Consider the following 23,916-nt stretch of genomic DNA (forward strand, 5'->3'; position numbering starts at 1 on the left):
TATTATAAGTATCGAAACCTCAATTTTCTAATAAAACACTTTTTTTTTTAAGGACAGACTAACGAGGTAAATAAAATTATCATAATTTAATATTTAAATTGCATCGCTTGCTACGTCAATTTTATTACTGTTTACAAAATAATAAATAATAAAACTCTAGTGATTTTTTAGTAATGGCATGGCCCTGGTGTCTGAGCCCGAGTAATCAAACTGGGCCTGAAGGTATAGTCCAATAAGTAACTAATCTACAAGGATTTGTGGTAATAAGCCCATAGGGGCCAATCTCTCTCAGTTTTCCACCTTTTTCTACAAGGCGTTCAGTCGACAAGACTGATATTTAGAACGTGCATCGTACGGCTGTACCTTGTGTTTCCGCGATTCTATTTCTGGGCCGCCAGCAGTACCTTGTGATTTAAGATTGATATAATTATAATACTTTTTTATTATTTAAAAAATTATAAATACCCTTTTATGGTTGAAAAAATTATGTAATTCTTGAATGAATGTACAAAATTGTCAATTATGTGGCTTACTGTATTTTTTTCTTTTATTTAAAAGAATGTAAAAGAATTGGATGGGGTAGATGAAATTTTTTTAAAAAATTATAAAAAAAATTATTCACTTGATCAATAAAAAAATTAAAAAATAAATAAAATTATAAATCTCAGTCCACAATGGCATTTTGGTCAGTTCATTACAAAAACTGGATGAAAACTAATGGAATAGACGACCGTTAGAATCAGGAGGGTGTTTGTAATTTTTAAAACAACAAAGGAATATTACTTAATTATGCCAAACCTCAAGAACGGTCATTATAATTTATTCTAAAATTAGTTTAGGTTCAATCAAAACCCGACTTAGATAAAATTTTCCATAACTTTATCAGATAATGAAGGTTTCCGCACCATGGATTAAGATTTGACATAATTACAGCGCAAAATGCCTCAAATGAACTTTGAATGACTGAAACATTCTGCGGCTGTCAAATGGAAAAAAAAAAAACTAGAATAAATTATATCGACACTTCTTGATAGTGTATTTAATTACAGAAACACCCTCAATCTCATGGAAAATTACAAGTATATTTTTTGAAAATATTGACTGGGTCAACCTGACAATGAATAAAAACTTGGTAGGTTGGGGGGTGGGGGAAAATAAGTGAGAAATGGAGGTGGTGGGGGCCAGAGTGCAGGTTTGATTTGCAGTTGCCGGAACCCCCAAACAAACAGTCAAAATTGTTGGCAGAGATTATGGTGTGACTGTGGGTGAAGCTGTGTGCTGTGGGGCTGAGGGCTGAGGCTGAGCACAAGTAAGGTATGTTCCCAGTACACGATATAATGTAATGATGCTCATTCCCACTCTAACCCCCACATCACACTTATAACTCCTCTTCCCCAACAACTTTCAACATCACTATTTATTCAACCCATGTAAAACCTATTTTACTAGAAAAATATTCTTCTTCAATTCAATCAATTTATATTAAGGTAAAATTATAACGCTTTTTATATTTTTTTAATTTTGACATAATTATAAATATTTTCTCTTATTTTAATGATCGTCTAGTAATCAGTCAAATTTGTCAGTTTTTGGTAGGTTTTTATCTTCTTTTTTTTGTGGTGAAGTAATCAAAATATATTTTTTAACTTTTTTTTACGAAATAAATTGAATTTCTTTTACATGCTATCTGGATAACTTGTTTGCAATTTTTGACATTTTCCCCTATATCTCGTCCAATTTTTTTATTTTTTTGGTAAGATAAAATTGACAATTTCAAACCTCTATCCAAAAATTACATAATTTCGTCAGACAACGTCATTGTATCCCTAGTTATGTGAAAGCTGAGGAAAACTTATTTTAAATTACCCTTGATATTAAGTATAACTTACAATATTGTTTCAAATTCCACACTACCCAAATTATGTAAAAGAAAATGTTTATTCACCTTTTTTATGATTGAAATTAATTTTCAATAAACTTAGTCTTTCATGGTGACTTATATCAATATCTTTTTTGTACTGGGTTTGGATCTTGAAGCAAGGCATATGGGTCCAAGGAATCATCTTTTGAACAACTACTTGGTTAGATATTCTGTATTTGAATTTGGATAAAATATTTCAAATGACTTCATTTCAAAGAATTTGAAATCCATTCATATTCATCAAAACTTAGTTCAAAATTAAAATTAAAGGATTTAAAATTCTTTACATTAAGAATGATCCAAAAATATCCAAAATTTCTAAATAACAAGATATAATGAAATCATGGTTGCAATACCATCTGCATGTAACGAATATTGTCAGTGCACTATCAATCAAACATATCCAAAGGACAAAATATATAGGACCCCTGTGTTTTAAAAAATTTGCAAAAAAAACTCTCCTATTATGAGAATAGGCTAAAAACTCCCATGTATTTTCTACAACTTAGCTCAATTGCTCCATCTCCGTTAAATCCAACTAACGGTGTTAATTTTTTAGAAAATGACTGTTATACCCTTATTTAATATATATTATTTTTTATTTTAATAACTATTGAATCTTTTTTTGATCAAATATTGATGGTTTCTAATTCATATCTTTACTCAAGAATTTGCCTATCCATCCACTAGGATATGATGAACTTTTTATTCTTTTGTAATGATATTTATGAATTTTAATTATCCACAATTATAATAACCAAAATAAATATTTAAAATAAATCAATAGCTATTATAAAAATAGACTAACAACTACTGTTAAAACATAATAATATCCGCACATTATGTGGATGCGGGTCCAATCCTAATGTTCTAAATCTTTTTATTGATTTACATCATCCAATTTAATTTTATTAGTCAATGAGTTGGCTAAATAATTGACCACTACCCTCCCTCTCATGAACCATACATGCGATTATTTTTCAAAATATAATTCTAAATAAATTTTAATATATTATTATTAAAAACAAAATTAAATATCTACATTCGTATAACTTAATCTCACAATCTTTTAATTATGAGATCTAAACCTTACCACTCAAACAACAACTCTTTGATCACATACATTTTTCCGAATCTCCCAAAACATAAAAATACCAAACTTTGAATCTATCAAACTCAATCTTTACCCTTATAGGGGAGAATCTCTTCTTGCAGGTCACATGTAGAATAACCACATGCAACTTTAATTCGGGATGTAATATAAAGTGAAAAAAGGACCTTAAAGGGGGGGGGGGGGGGGTGGGGAATCCAACAAGTCAAGGTGCTTGATGTTTTTATTTTTTTATTTTTTTCCCCTAAAAGAAGGGAAGCACAAACACACATGACCATATTAAAATATCCCTCTTTTACTGTGAGAATCTTTTATCACATTTTAGTATTTACATATTGATGAATAATTTGTATTCTCGTTTTTAAATTATAATTTAATCCAATTATATATTTTGAAAAAAAAATACATGTTGATCATATATTAGTGCGGCATCAAAATATGGCAGAATTCCGTCGTTTGTCAAAATTATACTTTTAATCCTATACGATAGGAGTTTAAGATAATCAATCCTCTGCTTTACGAAATTTTTCAAAATGAGTTCAAAATTACAATAACTCGACACAATCAGTTATCTTCAGCATGGTTTTGAAATTGAGAAAATTCGAGACTTTTAGTCCTTTACTTTACGAAATTTATGGGACTAAATGTGTCGATCTTTCTCAATTTTGAAATCATTTCAGTTATTTTATAAAAAAATTAAAAATATTATACCATATTTTATGGAATTAAAAGTGTAAATTGGGCCCGTCATCCAAATTTTCACCCACCCATTTTTTTAAAATTTCTTTTCAGGATTATGATAATGACAACACGCATTAAACTCCAAATCTTGCTTTTCCTTTTTCTATGATACATAGTAATCCAATACTCAAAATATTTTGTGACCCACTAACAAACTTTTTTTTAATATCTTTTTTGTTTTTGCTTTGCTTTTGAGCTTTTGGGATTTGGGTGGTGGGTATGTGAAAGTAGTAGTTGATGTGGTTGGGTTGATGGGAGCAATAATAGAGTTTGGGAAAAAGAGTGGGGGAAGGGAAAGGGTGAATGGCTTCTCATGTAGGGGAATCCAACCCTCCCCCCTACTTTTGGACTACTCTTCTTCCTCACCAGTTTTATTTGCATCTTTCCATCAATTTCCCTACTCTCAATCTAATTAATTCTAACTTCCATAATTTGTTTTCTTCTTAGTCCTATCTGCAAGTTTTTTTCAATATAATGTCTAGGATCTCAAGTACTTACTATTAGGTCAAAAGCTATACTTGTTCTATTACACACCAATCACATGACAAGTGTATTGCACTTGCTATATAATTGACGTCGATCTGACCAAATTCGATTTGGGTTAGAATTTCTCTTTTTGAATCTGACACTGAAAACCACTGCATTAGGTTGAGGTATTTTTTCCTATATTGTATATCCTTCCAGTTACCATGCATAAAGAAAGATTAATTTTATAGGAGAAGCAAGATACGTAAAAGATGAAAAAGTAGGATTCCCTAATTCGTCGATTTCTACCGTTAAAGTAAAGTAACGATAAGTATAAAATGACCGTCTCTCATAAATATTGTGGGCTCGTAGTTAAATGTCGATCAATTCTTTCGAATTGAAAAATATAGAGACAAGAAATAGGAGTGGCAATGGGGATATTTATATGAAGGAAAAATGGCCCCAATTAGTGATACATGCACCTAGAAAGGAGTAAAAAGGAAAAAGGCAAAGAACGAAAGTCATGTGAATCCATGAACGTCAATAGAAGAAATGTGTTGCTTGACAGATTTTCCTTCTCAATAATGGAAATTTATATCTGTGTCAATAATTCACGCACAATACCACCAAGTAGGTGTAATTTTGTACAGTCATATTAATTTAGGATTATAGGGCCTAGGAAATAGCAGGGTCCAGCGAGTGGAATTTAATTACAGCAAGACCCGGTGCCTGTACGGCCTGCGCGATTATCTTAAAATCCCCTATTAATTATTGTACCAAAACAATTGATAGACGTACCCCATGTGGATTTATGATTTTAAGGATTCACAATAATTAATGAGATGGCCCATAATTAAATTTATGACAAGTTGATTTGTTTTTTTGGACACTAATTCAGGGCCTGTTCTGGTTGTCTCCTTAATTGCAGCTAATCTGTCTCAGAGGCGCAATAAAGAAATCACACAAAATTTACAGGGAGATATTGTGCTGAGGAAAGTGGAAAATTTTTATTCAAGTTAGGTTAGATCGCTCTAAATTAATTATGGAATATTAATTTGTTGGTTATTTTTTCTGAATTTATATTAATTATACCTAATCGTTATATAATTAATTTAAATACAGTCAAAGTTAAAATGAAATAGAATTTATGGAGGAAGATTACCTTAAAAGCATCAATGATGGCAGTGCGTATATAAAAATTGAGGGTTTGTTTATCGCAAACTTTGCGTCGACGGGGCATTATGATGGGGAGGGTGATGATAAAAACAAGGTGTTGACAGCGCAGTTGGTGGGGCGTGAGCGAGGTTGAATTGGCGCAGGCCCGGCATGCCCAACAACTGCCTGCACTCCAGATTCTTCAACATCGAAAAAGATGATATGATCAAAGAATACACCCACAAACACGCGGAGTGTGTGTGAATGAATGTGAAGACATATATATATATATTAATTATATAGTTAAGTAGATATTAACGTAGGATTCTTTTTCTTTTCTTTTTTAACATAATGTGGGATTCAATGTTTAGGTAAATTGTTCCAACATAATGAGAATTAATGTGTTTTCATATGAGTTGATCACTAAATGTCCAAGATAATGAATATCTTACTCGTTCATTAGAGTGTTCAATAATATCTTGGTTGAGGCCCTAACGGTTGAATTATGAATAGATGTAGAGTTAAAATAATTTACCTCATTATGATATGAAAAATGAGTAAAATTTTTTTTTTAAAAAATAGTAAATTATTTTTCTATATTGTGAAAAGTAAAATAAATTACTCCTATCAATAGTTTAGACAGAACTTTTTCCTTCATTGTTCAAAATATAGGGAGGACTTAATTTTTTTACAAAATTTTTTTTGCTCTTTCCGCGGGGAAATTGCATTTGACTCAATCTCAATATATAGGTTTTCTTATATATATATTTTTTAATTTATTGATATAATTATATAATTTTATTAAGAAGAAAAAAATTAGCGAGCACCAGATAACACTAGAAACGGGGGAAGCGTTTTTGTATTTGGCACGCCGATGTACGTACACTACCCAACCTCCATCAACCCGTTTACCCGCAATGATTCCAAGTGGGGCCCGATCCAACAGCGCCGTGCTGGACCCTCACACGTGCAGGGGAGCCCAACTCGAACGTGGAGGGATTAATAATCAATTCACGCTGTTAGTTACCTTAAAACACAATCACAAATTAAAATTAAAATTAAATTAAATCGCAAGAGAAATTATAGAATGCGGTGTTAGGAGATTGAGATCGAGTCCAGGTGGTACTCTAGATGCCGCCTACACATGCAACATCGTTACCACTTATTTAACCCTTTTTTTTTTTTTTCGGTTATTTACATCATCATTAAAATCACATTCATAATTAAATAAACGGTGACACATATTTTTTGTTCCAATATATATATATATATATATCTCCATGCTTGACAAATTTGAAAATAAGAATTTAAAAAATTCGTAATTAAGAAACTTATCAATATATTTAAAAATAGAACTCAAATTTAGAGGTTTAAATTTATAACTTTAAATACATGAATTTGGATACAATTTTTTTTTTTTTAAATAAAAAATTGGCACTTTTCGATTGAGTATTTATACATAGTATATACGGTATTAAAATATAAATACATCTATATATATATATATTTTATTGTTAATTACTTCGACGAGCTGCAGAAACAGTGTCTTTTTATTGTTGGGAAAATAACTTATATATTTAATTTTTTATTGTTAGCGTATATATTTAATGAAAATATATACATAAAAAGACACTGTACTGATTTATAAAAGTAATCACGTGGGTTGAGTTTTGGTCCTTTTGGACGGATCCTCCAAGATATTTACCCACTGCTCTTGATTCAGAACCCACTTATAACCTGGACTATGAACCGCCCTACCCGCAACGGGTCGGATCCACTTACCCGGAATCGTTTAATAAACCCCACCTCTTCTGATTTCTGCACTCCAATCTTGCATATATATATATTTGCATGTCCCTCACTTTTTTCTCTCATTTTTTCTCTCCTCCTCTCATTCTTCTCTTCCCCACCTCTAACTCCTCTCTCTCAATACCCTCTGTCCACACGCCAAATTAAGCATAACCAAAGGGTGGATTCACATATACAAGTTGGTGTTATAAACAGAGTCCCTTCAGAGAGAAAGAGATAGACAAGTTCGTCCTCAGTGATCAAGAATTATATATAAATGGCCGTTGAAGCTCGGCATCTCAATCTGTTTCCTCCACAGACTCTTGGCAACAGGTGGGTTCGCCTTTTCTAATGATTTGTTGTTTTTCTTGTGTTGTTGTGGATTGGTTTTTGTTCAAGATCGATGTGGAAAGCATTGGATGGAAGTTGATGTTTGCTGGACGTGTTAATGCAGAGAATTCGCGATGAATGGTGTGGAAGACAATGGAAACGTGTTTGGCACTTCGATGGGATATGGATTGGTGGCTCCGTTATCTGGAAGAACTACGGCAGCGGAATTTGTGGTTCCGATGTACGGCTCTGCAATCACCGGTACTCATCCGGCGAAAACGTCGGTGATGAAATCCGACAGTGGTCTAACCTACATTCCGCCTTCGAGGAAGAGGTCGAGAGAAGCAATTAATTTTCCGCTCTCGTCATCACCGACCGCTATTCAGAATCAGAATGTGAATAATCGTTTTGGTTCTTTCACTTTCCTCGGCGAAGATATCTCGTTTCAGATCCAACAGCAGCAATTGGAAATCGATCGATTCATCGCTCAACATGTACGTAAAGAGAGTTTATAAATCTTTCATTTAATCCAATGTTTTCAATGAAAATCAACGGTTTTATTAACTATTTTGTGTTTAATAAATATCTCGTAACAGACAGAAAAAGTGAGAATGGAAATTGAAGAGCGGCGAAAGAGATATTGTCGGAGAATCGCAGCGGCTTTGGAAGAAAACATAATGAAGAAGCTAAAAGCGAAGGAGGAAGAAATCGACAAGATTGGAAAATTGAACTGGGCACTGGAGGAAAGAGTGAAATCTCTGTGCGTGGAGAATCAAATATGGAGAGATTTGGCGCAAACAAACGAAGCGACAGCAAACGCCCTGAGATGCAATCTTGAACAAGTCCTCGCTCAAGTCCAAGACGAACAGCAGCGGCAGTGCAACCGTGCCGACGACGCAGATTTGATGGACGACGCCCAGTCGTGCTGCGGCAGCAACTTCGAGAAAATCGACCGTCATACATTAGCGGAAAGCGCCTCAACCGAGGCCCTCGATCGCGATAACAACAATGTCGCCGACGGTTGCAGCGCGCCGAGCAGCAGCCGGAACAGGATGTGCAGGAGCTGCGAGAAAGAGGAATCGTGCGTATTGCTTTTGCCCTGCAGGCATCTCTGCCTCTGCACCGTTTGCGGGTCTACTCTTCACATTTGCCCCGTTTGTAACTCCCCTAAAACCGCTAGTGTTCACGTTAACCTCTCCTCCTGAATTCCGGAGCTTGGATTAGCCTTTCTCACAATTCGCAAAAGCATTTGTTGCAAAAATTAGTTTCAAAACAGAATTAGAGTCCTCATCTCTCTCAACTAACTTGTTCATTTTTCCCCCATCAATCAATCAAATGTAATTACTACATCTCTTTTTTACCTCTGGTGATTCTTCCATGTAATACTACGGTGAAAAAGGGCCGGAGCCCGTCACGGTGGAGCGTGATATTAACGCTCCGGTGAAGGTAGTGGAGTCAACGACGAAAAGGGGGATGGATGGGGCGTAAAAGCTGACACGTAGGACTCGCGCAAATGTCGCTGTTGTGGTGAAAAAGAAAAGGTTGACATGCCCACTAAGCATGGGGATGGGGCCTGGCGGGGTGGCCTTTTGTGCAGGGCAATTTGTAGAAATGGCACCGATGCGCACGGCAGCGAACAGAACACAGGAGATGAGTCACTGACAAGACACGAGGATCCTTGGAGTCCCGCCAAAACTTTACATTACTGGAACAGGACAAAAGTACGGCAAATATCAATATTGGAAATTAAAAACCAAAAGAAAAAAAAAAAAGGTATTTCCTGCTCCACTACGTATACTACAGGGAACAATTTTCTAACCCACTTGTCATTATCCAATGTACAAAATTTCTTTATCGAAGAAAACCAAGTTTTCCGTCATAAATTAGTATGTATGTACAATTTTCATACACGTCCATAGATGGAATCGAACCGATGGGGAGGGGAGGAGAGGGGGGATAGGGGTGTAGCATAAATGTCACGTGGGTGGTTGGGTGGGGGCGGCGCGTGGGATGCACCAGCGGCTGTATCTCAAGTCGTTTTCAGAACAGTGGGGAGAGAGTACCAGGATTAGAGTGGGGACAGTAATTTTGTTTTCTGTTGTGTGTTGATGTGAACTACCAGAATTTTCTGCTGTTTCTAATATTTCTATTATGTTATGAGTGGGGTAAAAGAAAAGAAAATATAGATATAGATTTTTTTTTTCAAATCAAGTTGGATAAATCAATTATAAAATAAAGCTAATATACTTAATTTTTTTTAAATCGTATATCAACTATATGATAAGTGTATTTTGTTAGGTATATGCTTAGTTCATATTAGGTCAAACCCAGATTTTGCTATAAATATAATATTCTTCTAAATAGTAAATTTTTATTCGAATCAAATTTAATTGAATTACATCAATCAAAGAACAAGTATGGTAAGTGTGTTGTGATTGATTATTTCCTTTAAATTGAATATCAATCCTACAATAAATATATTATATTTATTATATGATTGATTCAAATTTAATCGACTTCATCCGAACCAAAATTTGTTGATCTAAATTAGGTAATGTACAGGCGAGGCTCCAAATTCCAATTGATTGTAGGCCATATTTGGTATTGCGAAATGTCGTTTTCAGTGAGCAGAAATAACTTTGTTACTTTTACCAACAGGGGAAGGTGAATCCCAGAGTGAAATTATACAGTAGGCATTGAAAAACAACAATTTCTGGTCCATCATAAGCTGCCAATTGTTGATTGATGGAAGCTGAGGTTTGTGTTATAATACATACCAATTTGATTGATTCTAAATAAAGGGATTATGAAATTGATGATGTGGTCTACCACTTTAGTTTTGCAATTAAGATAAGTAGGAAATTAAGAAAGAAAAGAAAAAAAAAAAAAGGAAAAAGAAAGGTGACCAAGTTCAAGGTTCTGGGAAGCTGCATGCGTTGGTGTTCAAAAAAGAGGGACCATCACGTGAAATTGATGGGTGTGGCGTTTCAGATTCAGGGTCAGAAATATTAATTGAAGAGAATGGTGTTACTGTTACGTATCAATCACCACAAAAAATAAAAATCACATAAAATTCTGGGAACTGCTAAAACATGGATGATGGGATGGGGGAATCGTGGCCGTAGATTTTGTAAGAAGACCATTCCTGAGCCTGGAACCGAATCATTTTGGAGTGGTGTTATCAATCTCGACGTTTTTGTTTGGGAGCCTGAAATAAGTAATGAGTGCATGTACGTTTCAAGATTCTTTCCCCACATAATAACAATAGTATGTTATGTATGTTTTGCTTATGGTATGGGCCCCATCTCCCCTCCCCACTTATATTATTATTATTAATCAAACACACCTTATACTATTCTTGAAAATTACACTACACCATCAATATCTATATCTATATATATATATATGCTCCATTTCATGCCATATTCATTGCTTTCTAAATAAAATATATAATGTCGTCTTTACCCGTCTCTTGAATTCCATGGATGGATGGTGTCATGTTTAGTTCATCCATAATTTTCTAGAAATAATCATGCAAGTTTATGCATTCATTAATTTATAAAAATTACAACAAAAGCTGGCTAACAACAAAGATAGGCTGATTAATTTGATCCTACCTTGGGACTATAAACCCAACTCTATCCTACCTCTATACCCACTATCCCACGTAATTATCATATAATATATATTTATATTATATATTATGAGAGAGCAGACTTTTTACATCAGTTTCAATCCATAATTTTTTTAAATTGAAATAGGGTTGCACAGTGAAAGCAACATACATATGGTGAATGGTGGGTGAGCATCAAGGCATCATCATGCCCATCATAAACACATATATATAATCTATTTCAAAATAAACTATTTTATTTCAGTACTAAAATAAACATGGAAACCATATGTCATAATTGGGAAATTTACTTCAATTAAATATCTGGAAAGAGGAAAATTAAAAAAGAAAAAAAAAAAAGGAAAGGCTAAAATGAAATGGACGGCTGATTTGGCCAACAACTAACCGGTGTATTGCTCAAAAAGTATGCACATCCATTTCATCATCATTTCATTTTTTTGCACTTATAAATAACGATTACCTAAAACAAAAAAAAATTTAAAAAAAGAGAGAGACAGGGCATCTAATTTTTTATTTTGAATATTACTGCATCTTTATTTAATATATTATTTAATCATTTGTATATATTAAATATGAATTATTTTTTAACATTATAGTCATTCAAATAATATATAAATATAATTATAAATTTATAATCTACCATCTCAATTTTATTCACGAGACTTTTAATTTTAATTTCAACTATTAAATTAAGACATCATAAAAATAGTGGGAGTATATTTGCATAAAAATAGTGCATACCGTCCATAAATGGGTGCATGCCAAATTGGGGGTGTAGGGGATGGGGCCCATACATACGGCAGGTAACAATACAAACATAATTGGAGGAGATTTGTTGGTTTGATAGATCATTAGTTGCCTGAATGGGCCCCACCCTATCAGGACCATTTTGTCCCTTTATGACCGGCATGCCCTCCCCCCTACCACCTCACCTCTTTAAAACACTTTACTACCCTTGATTATTACTCACATTATTAAGCTACATTACACTTTCTTAATCTCAACATTAGCCTATCTTACCCTTTTTTTTTTTTTTCTTTTTCTAGATTTCAAGCACTTCTGTAATTAATTGACTAATTAGGAAAAAATAAAGTCGAATGGATAAATTAAAGATTTTAAATAAATAAAATATACTCATATATGCATATTTTGGGTCGAGTTGGATTCAAGATGAGTACATACTAAAAATTCTAATTATATCTTGAATTCAATTAGATTCACAAAATTAAAATTTGGACCCCATATCTAAATTTGTTTGATTATCTTGAAATTCAGCCGTGTCAGATCCTAGTAAATAGTAATATTTTTATATATATATATATATACTTATGATCAATATATATAAAAAATTCTTACTTTTTAAAAAATCATACATACAATCATAAAAAGTATTAGCATAAAAAGTACATATACAACGCCAACATTATTACACAAATTATTTTTACTTTTTGCTGTCAATGATGATTTTCATAATTACTCAAAAAAAATACAGGTAAATTTTGTAAAAAAAAAAAAAAGGCCATAAATAATTATCCGTATATATAAATAAGCATTTAAAAGTCACAATAATTACGACCCAAAATTGAATTGCTTGCACGAAATTCAGGGTAGAGTTGGGCTTACATCTCCTCCTCATAGGCATAAATTATGTTGAAGTCGTAGTCATAAATATTTAGCGACATGTGTATTATTCTTAGCGCGACTTTAGGTTCAACTGAACCAGCATTTATCTATTATTACACCTACAATTATTATTCACATACATTGATTGATTGCAATATTTTCTTGGCTTTGGGTGCAACCATTCCGTTGAATTCCTTAATTCGTTAGACGGTCTATGTTGGAAAAACGTGGGCCGTCCGAGTCTCCTATATTCATAAAGTCGTTATCTCAATACCTCACTTATCCAACCTATCTAATTCATCAGTTTGGACATTATCAATTCTTAATACATGACTTGTTACAATGTATATTGTCTTTCTATGCTTTTATGTCTCAAGCGTTTAGACGTGAGCCAAATGTTTTGATGCATGTTAAGATAATGTAAAGAATTTAGAGGTGGACACACAATACGTACAATTGTGTTTAATGTATGTGTGTATGTGATGTAATTGGAGGCAGTTTTGAGGAAAATTCTTGTCTAATATCGTGAAATATCCATGTGTACATGTAAAAGTTTAATACTCTAAAATACCCGTAACTATTGGATAGGGTGAGAGTAAAGTATAAACAGCCACCATATATAGATATTTATTGGGTATGGGTTTGGGTAGAGCGATAACCATCCATTAACAGACCTACAATCATTTTAATGTTATGTAATCTTTGGTCAAATTCCCTCATTTGTAATAAATGAGGATGATGGTTGTTTGGGGTATAGCACAAATTAATAATATTAATTGCACTAACTCAACCAATTTGTAGAGGTGTTTTATAAGTAAAGGAAATTGAGGAAAATATTAAAATGTTGTTGGTTCCAAGTTGTACCTCCATATCCATTGTAAGAGACTACTCATCCATCAATAAATGTCCCACTCCACCACTATTTTGTCCACCAATTAATTTACTTGTCCTTATCTTCAAGTTCATCTAATCATCTGCCCCTCCTCACCTAAATACCAAATATTTTAATATATATATATATATATATATATGAAATAAGAAATTAATTGGGAGGTTGACAAAGACAAGTTTTATATTCCAAGAATGTAATGACTCTCCTTCTAGTACATGTCAATTCCAAATAGATTGAATTAATTTTTGGTCCCCCTTCTTGCCCCACCTACACATCACATTTTCAGAAAAATTAGTTCAAGAATCATGAATTAGATTTTGACTCTTCATATAAATTAATTGCATTACTTTCCTCACACCCGACTATATTATGTCTACAGTTTATTATATTATTTTTAGTATATTGTATATGAAAATTGATTGTAATGTCAGTATTATTAAATTAAAGAGTATATTTAGAAAATTAAAAATAATAAAATGTTATTATAAAAATAATATGCATTCACAATCAGAGCCTGTGATTTTCTTATTGTAAGATTTCAACTTATCACACTAATTTGCTTACATACACACAAATATATATACATATAGAGTAAATTACATCGAAACTTACTAAGATCTGGTCAAAAGACACAAACACTCTTTGTCAGTTGCAAAACATATGAAAACTTGCAGAAATACATCTGAAAAATATAACGCTAACACCTTCAGAATATATAATTGTAATTTTTTACAAAAATACATATATATATATATTTTAATCTAATGTCAAGAGTGTTATTTACCCTTATTTATAAAAGGAAAAAGGATTGATGAAGAAAGGTGTAGATTTATTGACCAAAATGAATTGGTTGTGGAGAGCAGCGCATCAAAGTGGCTCGTGATGGGAAGGCCCACATCGGACACCCCGTGTAATTTATTCGATAGTGACTATGTTGTGTGTACAAAACAAGATTTCTAGTCGGTCTGAAAAATGGTATCTAGGACAGGTAATTGGGATTGTCAAAGGGAATTTTTTTATGTAGAAAGAAAATGAATTGTCAACATAGATGATGATGCTTTGTGTTTAATTCAAACCTTCCACCCAATTTTTCATATTCAAACCATAAAATTCATGTAATAAAAATTAAACTATGTTAATAAAAAGAAGACTTATATCATATTAATATGAAATAATAATTCATATTATTTGATATTTTCATACTGATAGAAATAAAATATACTGGTGGGCATTTATGCCTTTTCACCATCTTCCCATGACTTTTTTATATTCTTGATGTCCTATACTGGACTCCACCACCCCAAAACATGCAACTCATTATTCTTTCTTAAGAATAATATCAATTCTAAGTTATTTTAGTTGTAGGGATTAAATCATTTTTTTATTATTTAAATTAAATAAATACAAAGCTAGGTATAATTATTATTCTCCAATTACTAGGTAGCTAGGAAGTTGATCCATGTGGACTAGTTAGTACTAAAAGACGAAGAATGAGGGGCATGCCCCCATGCTCAATACTATGCTTTTCATCTCCTTTTATAATAATGTTTTGGGACAAGGCATGTAAAGAGACATGGAAATGTCTTCATCACACAATTTTGTCCACTTTCTTGCTAGGTTTCATGTACTGGTTTTAGAGGTGATGAGGTGGGTGTGGGCCTACAAATAAATGGATAGTTGGAAGCATATATTAATGTTTTGGGTCCAATCAAAGAGGCATGGATGCTCATTTTTTAGGTACCCCTCCTACAATCTACCTTGTGGGATGGGGCCGTCCTACTCGTAATCTCTATTTGAATTCTTGTTTAGATCCTTGATAGTATTAAACCTACATTTTGATTCCTACATCGATTTTTATGTGATTAGATATTGATTTATTACGACCCTAAATTGAAGGGTCCGTCGCCCTGCAAAAATTAAGGTTAATGTGAAGTGCAAGACCGCAACCTAAAAAAAAAAAAGATGGGAATATTATTATCCATGAAAGATTTAATGGGACAATGTGTCTTGCTTTTGTGGAAAACGGTAAATAGGGTGTCTTTTGGCAAAGGGATATATATATATGTGTGTGTGTGTGTGTGTGTGTGTGTGTGTGGTAGGGCAAGAATAAGATGTCCGAAAAAGTGACAAGTAAGGAGTAAGCATTTACCTTGGAAAGGAAATCATATCTCATGGAATTGGGATTTCACCTTTATGCCAGAATTTCTATGACTCCCCCACCCACTTTACTTACTTTACATCAATGAGTTTTTGCTTCATCGGTGGAGTAACACTAAAGTTTGACACCTTATTTATTACATCTTTGAATCTCAACCCTCTCCCTATCTGCCTTTGTTTTTTTAATTTAAATACTAGGCGAAAAAGATATTATCCTGATTCAGAAAATCTACCCGTTATGAAATATTCTTTTCGCTACAACTCGTCCATAACTATCGTCCATAATTCACCCACAAAAAGCGACGAGGTTCAGATTCATAATTTGAACAAAAGAAGAAACCAAGAATTAATCCCGGCATCCATTGTCACATCAATTAATTGAAAAGGATTAAGAAAAAAGAGCAAGGAAAAGTGAGTGAGAAGAATTGATGGACAAGTGTGAGCATCAAACACCCACTAACCTAACCCCAACAATTCAGAAGACCTATCGAGTAGTGGTAGTGTCTGAACATGGGAAATTTTCGTGATAATTATGGATGCTCTCCACTTTCCTGAGGCAAAGAGGGGACGAATCGTTGAAGTGGAAAAGACTTTATTGAGTAGTGGTGCCAAATGTAGAGAGGAAGGGAAGGGAACACATCGTATTGCCATTGCTATTGCTATTGCTATTGCTATCTACACATACGAAATCAACTTTCTTCTTTTTTCTATGTGGGCTTTGATTGGATTGGATTGGATTGGATTGCTTTGCTTTCTTACAATTAGTTAAAATATTAAGGCAAACATAGAAATGTGATTCTTGATGTAATACTCACAATTATATTTAGTCCCAATCAACCACTAGTGGGTGATGGATGGATGGATGGATATCCTACGCATGTTTTTAGATCTTGTTTTTTCTCCTCTTGAGTTCAAATGCTTGAGGTTGAATTATAACGAGTTCTTGTGAGGTCTGACATACGTATAAATATTTTTTTATTATTTAAAAAATTCTCAATACTTTATTGATTTTAATGGTCGTCTAACAATTAGTCCAATTTGTTAGGTTATTATGCATAATTTTGAAGGTGTGAACTGATCAAAATGCCTTTGTAGATTATGAATTATAATTGTACTTATTTTTTGAACTTTTTAAATTTATTTTATGAACTAAGTGGATAATTCCTTTTTAGAATTTTAAAAAAAAAATTCATCCACTTTGTTCGATTTGTTTTTTTAAAAAGAAAAAAATACAGTAGTGGGAAAGTTGACAATTCCATACTTCCATCTAAAGGTTATACAAGTTTGTCCAACATCAGGAGGAAGGGGTATTTGTAATTTTTTAAATAATAAGGAAATATTCGTAATTATGTCAAATTTTATGATAATTCATTATAATTTACCTAATATTTTATTTTTAAATTAGTATTAAATTTTATATCTGAATTTTCCAAGTTAGGTTTGCGATGCTCAATATTATGATATTATGTGTTTTCTTGTTCGAACGATTTTACACTCGCCTAATATTCTCCGTATTATGAAAACGAAGGAGGGGAATCGGATTCAAACTCAAATGTACATACACATTACATATAAAAATTTAAAAAGATTTAATACATGTTAATTTGTATTTTATGTAATAAAATATGAAAATAGAGCACTAATTCATAACTTTTTTCTTTCATTATTTAAAGTCGCATATTCCAAGGGTGAAGTAGAGAGAGCTGAAAAGTGACAAAACCAAGTAAAATTTGGACAACGCCAATATGGGAATGCCATTATGTCGTGTTTTCAACTACTCTATGCGTAAATGTAGGAATCCCATTGCCCCACCATTCTTGGACCTTAGGATCTTTCACATAAAATCAACCAACCAACCCCCCACCCCCTCAACTTGCATGATTAGAACCATGAAATGGTCCTCCTTCAATTTCCCATCAATGGCTGTTGCTTTCATATTCTCCACTCTATCCATCCATCTAGTCAAAATACATTCACAAAGTAAGGAGAAAAAAAAAAAAAAAAGAGTAATAATTACAGTTAAGATGATAATGATCACAACGATGATGATGATAAAGCACATCTTTATTGATTATCTACCAATTCTTCTCGACTTCACGGGCCCATAAACCACTAGTTAAGTTAATTTCTTGATATGGGGCGGGGACAATTTTCACGTTTTCCGTATAGGTGAATAATTATATTTTGTGAAAATAATAGCCATCGCAATCTTAGGACAGAGGACAGAAGAAGTAAACACAAAAAGTTAAATAGGCCACCTAACGAATAATGGGACATTGAGAGGTGAGAATTGCAATTATAGTGGTCACAAAGCAATTATTCACAAATGTTGTTCTAAAGGTTTTTGAGGTTGGGTACGTTGTCAGAAAGATGATGCTGTCAGATTGCAAACAGGAGAAGTTAATGTGAGTGGGGGCAGGTGGAGTGGAGAGGGGGCCAATCATCAGCCTGCAACCCCTGTGGCTGTGGGTGTAGTGCACAGAACCATTAATTGAATTAACCAAATCTGATATTTTGGGCTTTATGATAGAGAGAGAGTGATGGGCCCATGTGACAGGCCCAGGCCCACATGGTGCTGTTGGTGTTGGGGTATTATTTATTATTATGAAAATGGAGGGACAATGAATGACAAGGGGATTTTCATTACAATAAATGCATAGTATTGGTTGAAACTGTGCTTCCTCTTTCTTGGTTTGGTGTTCAGTGGATAAGGACAACACACAACTAATTCTCATTCAATTTCCTTCTTTCTCTCTTTACCTCAGAAAATACTAATGTTGTTTTTTTACTGTTTTTTCAGCTTTCAGTGTGGAAAATTTGTGTTTGAGGTTTCATGTGAAAGTTAGAATATATTTGAGTAATTAACGACATTGTGTTTTATATTCAACTCTCATGTCAAATCAATATATTTTTACTTTTAAATTTTATTTCAAAAACTAAAAATGAAAATATAAAAAAATAAGTTGTTAATGTTTTTGCATTGTTTACGGGTTGAAAATAGTAGTAGTTGAAGTATATTACATTGCCCTCAAACTTCTTCTGCCAACATTTGCATGCCGTAAAACAGTGGAAATTAATAATCAACTTGATGGGAGGCAAAAATTACATCAAAAACGTAAAACCATTTCCACAAAACTAATAAGAGGTCAACACCCAACGTTTTTTTAATTAATTTGTAGTTACTATATCTTAGAGACCTTGATGTTTACAAGATAACTTGGAAGTACCTAACCCTGTGTGTTGGATGTTCAATTTGCACAAATATGAAAGGTTCAGACCTCATGTAAAAGAGAAAATCAAGATACAAAAAGGGAATGATTACATTTATACATCTGATTTATAGTTTGTTTACATAAATTATTTCTACGTTTTGCATAATTATATAAACCACTAGTGATACTTTAAAAGCAGGGTAGTTAGTGCAATGATACTGACATTTTAGAGGGGTGTAATGTGTAATTTTTCAAAAGGAGGGAGGGTTTTTATAAATGATGTTCACGTTTTTTATAGGTATATATATAATTATACAAAAACATAAATAATTTGTGTAAACAGACCATTGATTAGGTAATATAAATGTAATTATCCCTAGAGAAAACCGATTCCACCACTGTGAAGCAGAAACTGTGAGCCTATTTGAGATTTATGGTTTAACAGCATCAGATGACAGAAGGTAATTGTATTCAATGTCATTGAGCTATTTATGCTCATCAGTTATGTGGTCTGAAGAATGATTTTATCAAGAATGCAGTGAATTCCCAGGGAGGGCGGAATGAATTCTTGTATAGATGTTTGCATTCAATCAGCCACAGGTTATGTTCATCTCCCCATTTGAACCCAAATTCATTGGCGCTCATCCAGACGTCCAGAACAGGAGTGGCAGATAAATCACATAGGAAATCAAACCATGCTTAGGACTCTCATGAGTTACTTGTCAATTTACAACAGAAGTTGATCCCCCAGCACATGAACTGCCATCTTTCCTGCCCATTATGGCCAGAAATTTGTCTCTGAATTCCAGGAGGGGGCATTTATGAATTAAGTTTGAGCCCTCATAGGCCTCCTTCAGGATTACGGTGCTCTTTACACCTTTGTTAGTGATGTAAAAGATGCCTTGATGCTTTATTAAGCAAAGCAATAGTCGAGCTGGTAAGCGATATTCCGAATGGAATGCATCCAGCTGAGCAGATGTCAATCTCTTCTCCATAGTCAGACTCAGGAGCTCATGAAGCACTGCCACTGCCCTTTTCCTAGCTTTTCGATCTGCTGCTTCGAACCTCCTTGCATTCAAGTATGGAGAAGGGAAGTCCATTTTCTGCCACCTATGAACTTCCTCGAGATAACTCATGTTCGGCCTAAAGCCAGCAGGAAATTTCAACTTAAATGCAAAAGGACCTGAAAAGTTGCCGTCTTTTGATATCTTAGCCCTCTGTGACTGCCCACTGGAGATAAAAGTCCCCAGCCTCTCCTCACGGGCAGTTACTGCTAGGGAAGAATCCCAGTTCTCCAAATGCAGATATTCTCTCCCATTGAACTCATTCAATCTGAAATACTGAGGGTACTTCAGAATCAATGAGTTCTTGAAGTCATTAGGCAATCCCAATTCACTAGCCATCAACTCAATGGTTTCTAAAGGTAACCTACAATCGACAGACAACATCAACAGCTTCCTTAAATTCTTAACTAAAATGGGTACCATCTGCTCCATCGCCTCAGACTCCAAAGCTGCAATCCTTTTAGCCTTTTCACTCAGAGCAACTGCCGGCGGTGATTTGTCAATTTGGCCACCGATCACACGAAAAATGGAAGGGTATTTGTCAATAACAGCCATGTAATTCCATTTCTGCACAAATCCAACTTCTTTCTCAAGGTCCCTAAGCAGAAGAGACTCTGTTTTCTGGGATTGGATAATGGACTTCAGCTGCAGAATCAATGCTGGTTTCTTTTGAAGTTCCATCACTCTGTCAAGTTCATGCACCCTGTGGTATATTTTCTTCTTTGGTTTTCTTCCAACGGTAGTTTTGTGCATGATTTGCATCCTCCGATAACCTGAAAATGCATCAAAACCTCCCATTTTGTTCAACCCATAAGGTCTATGAAGTTGCGAGAGCATCAAATGTCCATGAATTCTGAGATCTCTCATGGACAATTGATCGAGCAATTCGAATACAGCTCGCTGCCAAAGCTTCCCGCCGTTGTTTATGCTCTTTGTCACACCAGTCAAGATAAACTACACGCATCAAAAAACTGGTAATAGAGCTAGTCGCTAAATGATACAGCATAAATCGATTCATCAATGCAGAATTCCGACCTAAAAACCTAAATTCTTCATCAGATCCTACAGTAAATTCCCACTTCCAGATTTAACACTACATAATCATCCAACCCAACGAACTAATCAAAATAAAGGAAGCCAAAGCAAAATAGGAAACGGGAATAAATAAAAGCCGTTGATCAGAAACCCACAAACTGGGCTGCGCCAAACCTGCCCCAAGAAGAAATAACAGATATCACAAGTCAAAAAAAATAAAAGAATGAAAACAGCAGAAAAGAACAAAAAAACAGTGATGTAAATCAGAGTAGATTTTAGGAGAAAGCAAGCTACTGGAGAAAGAGAAAAGAATAAAAGACGGGCTGTGCCCCTTTTTCTTTCCTCTGTTTCTGTAATCCGATAGTGGTATTCGATATTTCTTGAGTAAAATAATTGGGGGTTCGAACATTCAAAGAGAAAAATGGGAGCTGGGGAGTGGGTGGGCTGAAAACTGTGCAAACGAGCCGAGCTGGAGTACGAACATACTAATTTGCCCAAGAACAGAAACTACAAGGCAGGAGACGGTGGAGTTGCTACAGTCAATACATATAACAATACACATGTACAAAATATAGAAAATCCAAACTCCATCTCCAATACATATAACATCATTTGTCATTCCCCTACTATACAATATAACAGTGATATACAAATCCAGCCAAAGTCCAAGCACAACCAAATAAAAAGTCAAGAAAAATTCAATCAGTCATTTCATCAAACACCTTAAAAGCTAAGAAATTTTTTTTTACAAATTGTAAAAAAGAATTATAAAGAAGAAAAATCACCTGTTAATGGAGGGGGAGTTGGAGTTTTGGAGTTATGCAATTTTTTCTCACTCCGCAAGAGTAAGAGAGAGAGAGAGTTTTCAATTCTCACATTCTCAGTCATAGCTTTACTTTTCTATTTGTAATGAATTACAGATTGATTTGTTTATTTAATAAATATAGAAATAACTAATATATTTATTTATATACATCAAATAAATATAGGGTTAAGATAATTAATAACAAATGTACTTTATTGTAGTGGGTATCAAAACCTACTAAATTATTGATTTTTTAAAATAACATAAACCATTTTGATATCATGTAAACTAAAATATAATATATTGAATAATAATTTTAATTTATGATAAATTTTTAGAAACATGCATTTTGTTGCAGTTAATATTGAAATTATAATGATAAAATTCTTATGTATTAGATTAAATATTTATTTACACAAAAATTATCGAATGTATTGTATTGTTGATTAAGATAATATAAACCAAAATATCATATTTTAATATCATCTAAAAGTAAAATATGATATATTAACTAGCAATTCTAATATATGGTAATTTTTTTTTAAAATATATATTTTGTTATAGTGGATACAGAAACTATAACGATAAAATTCATATGCATTATATTAAATATTTATTTACAAAAAAATTATTAAAATGTACTAAATTGTTTATTAAATTTTTTTTAGATAATATAAATTACAATACTATATTTTTAATATCATCTAAAAATAAAAATATGAGATATCGACTAAAATTCTAAAATATAATGAATAAATACATTTTATTGTAAATGATTGAAATTGAAATGATAAAATTTATATACGTTATATTAAATATTTATTTAACAAAAATTCACCTATGTCTAAAGTTTGAAGTATGAGAAAAATCTGCAAAAAGATGAGACAAATAAGACAAGTTAACATATAAATAAATAAAACTAACATCAGATAACGATAAAATATTAAAAGTAGTATGAAATCAAATATAGATTTCCATCAATACTATCAAAGTGTTTGCAAAAAATTTTAACTTTTAAAATAGTAATTTTTGTAAAAAAAAGTTGAAAGTTGTAACAAAATTTAAAGTGGATAGTATTTGTAAAAAAAAAAGTAAAAAGCAAATAAAAAGTTAAATTAGATGCACTATGTTTGGATTCAAGTTTTTGTATTTTTCGGGACAAGATAAAACACACCCAATATATGTTTTTGTGTTTTTACACTTTACCTATGTGTTTTTTATCTTCAAAAAATACAACATTAAGTATACAATATATATATATATATATATAAAAGATATGATTTGATAATTAATAGTGGTTTTTTTGTCTCTCAAAACCCAACATCAAACCTACACCACTTAATTTAAAGTATTTATCTCTATTTTTCTCTTTCTATCCCTAAACACAAAATAAAACACTCAAAAAACAAATCCAAACATTACGCACCATTTTGCACGAATCTGAGATACCTCAAGAGGTTAGGTAAACGTTCGGCTGCTGGAGTTCCGATTTGTCAATGTATTTGGGAGGTTTCCAGAGATTAGGGTTCTTCCGGAGTAGAAAACTAATGGGCCGTCTCATTTTGGGGATAGAATATTGATCACGCCCAATCGGCTTCATAGTTTGAAATTTATTTGCATTTCAAATTAAACTTACGCTGCTTCTTAGATGAATTCAAATTTCAAACAACAAATCCTTCGACGGTACATTTGAATCTTATGAATTTAAAATTCAACCTATTTTCATATCACTTTATTTGAGTTTGAAATCCAGGCACAATTTTTTTGTAATTCCAAATAAGAGATTCTAAATATGTGGATTTGGAAACTATTCAATTTAAATTCTTAACCAAATTCAAATTCATCATTCCTCAATTTATTTGGACAACTTTAAATTTGAGAGATTTCAAATCTTTCGATCATAAATTTCAACTATATTTTATTAAATATTGATAGGTTTTAAATTCTTTTAATATGAAATCATTTGAAATACCCTTCCTAAAT

The 23,916-nt window shown here is 32.9% G+C and overlaps 2 protein-coding genes across 3 annotated transcripts; one reads left to right on the top strand and one right to left on the bottom strand.

Annotated features, from left to right (window-relative positions):
• The first annotated feature begins 7,242 nt into the window (after positions 1-7,242).
• Positions 7,243-8,860, top strand: LOC105176522 (putative BOI-related E3 ubiquitin-protein ligase 3). Its single transcript, XM_088876910.1, has 3 exons — positions 7,243-7,514; positions 7,636-8,005; positions 8,108-8,860. The coding sequence occupies exons 1-3, from the start codon at positions 7,459-7,461 to the stop codon at positions 8,714-8,716; spliced, it is 1,035 nt and encodes a 344-aa protein (XP_088733036.1). The 5' UTR covers positions 7,243-7,458; the 3' UTR covers positions 8,717-8,860.
• A 10,499-nt stretch (positions 8,861-19,359) lies between these two features.
• Positions 19,360-22,047, bottom strand: LOC105176523 (Ubiquitin carboxyl-terminal hydrolase family protein). 2 transcript variants are annotated; one of them, XM_011099345.3, is made up of 2 exons: positions 21,914-22,047; positions 19,360-21,302 (listed from the first exon to the last, which is right to left on the bottom strand). In XM_011099345.3, exon 2 carries the CDS (start codon positions 20,958-20,960, stop codon positions 19,752-19,754), a length of 1,209 nt encoding a protein of 402 aa, XP_011097647.1. In that variant the 5' UTR covers positions 20,961-21,302; positions 21,914-22,047; the 3' UTR covers positions 19,360-19,751. The 2 variants fall into 2 exon arrangements, with proteins under 2 accessions (XP_011097647.1, XP_088733073.1); XM_088876947.1 differs by having other exon boundaries at positions 19,360-21,047; positions 21,914-22,029.
• Positions 22,048-23,916: the final 1,869 nt, after the last annotated feature.

The sequence above is a fragment of the Sesamum indicum genome, linkage group LG13 (assembly GCF_026168435.1).
Source record: "Sesamum indicum cultivar Baizhima isolate 11 linkage group LG13, ASM2616843v1, whole genome shotgun sequence".
In the NCBI taxonomy this organism is placed as follows: domain Eukaryota; kingdom Viridiplantae; phylum Streptophyta; class Magnoliopsida; order Lamiales; family Pedaliaceae; genus Sesamum; species Sesamum indicum.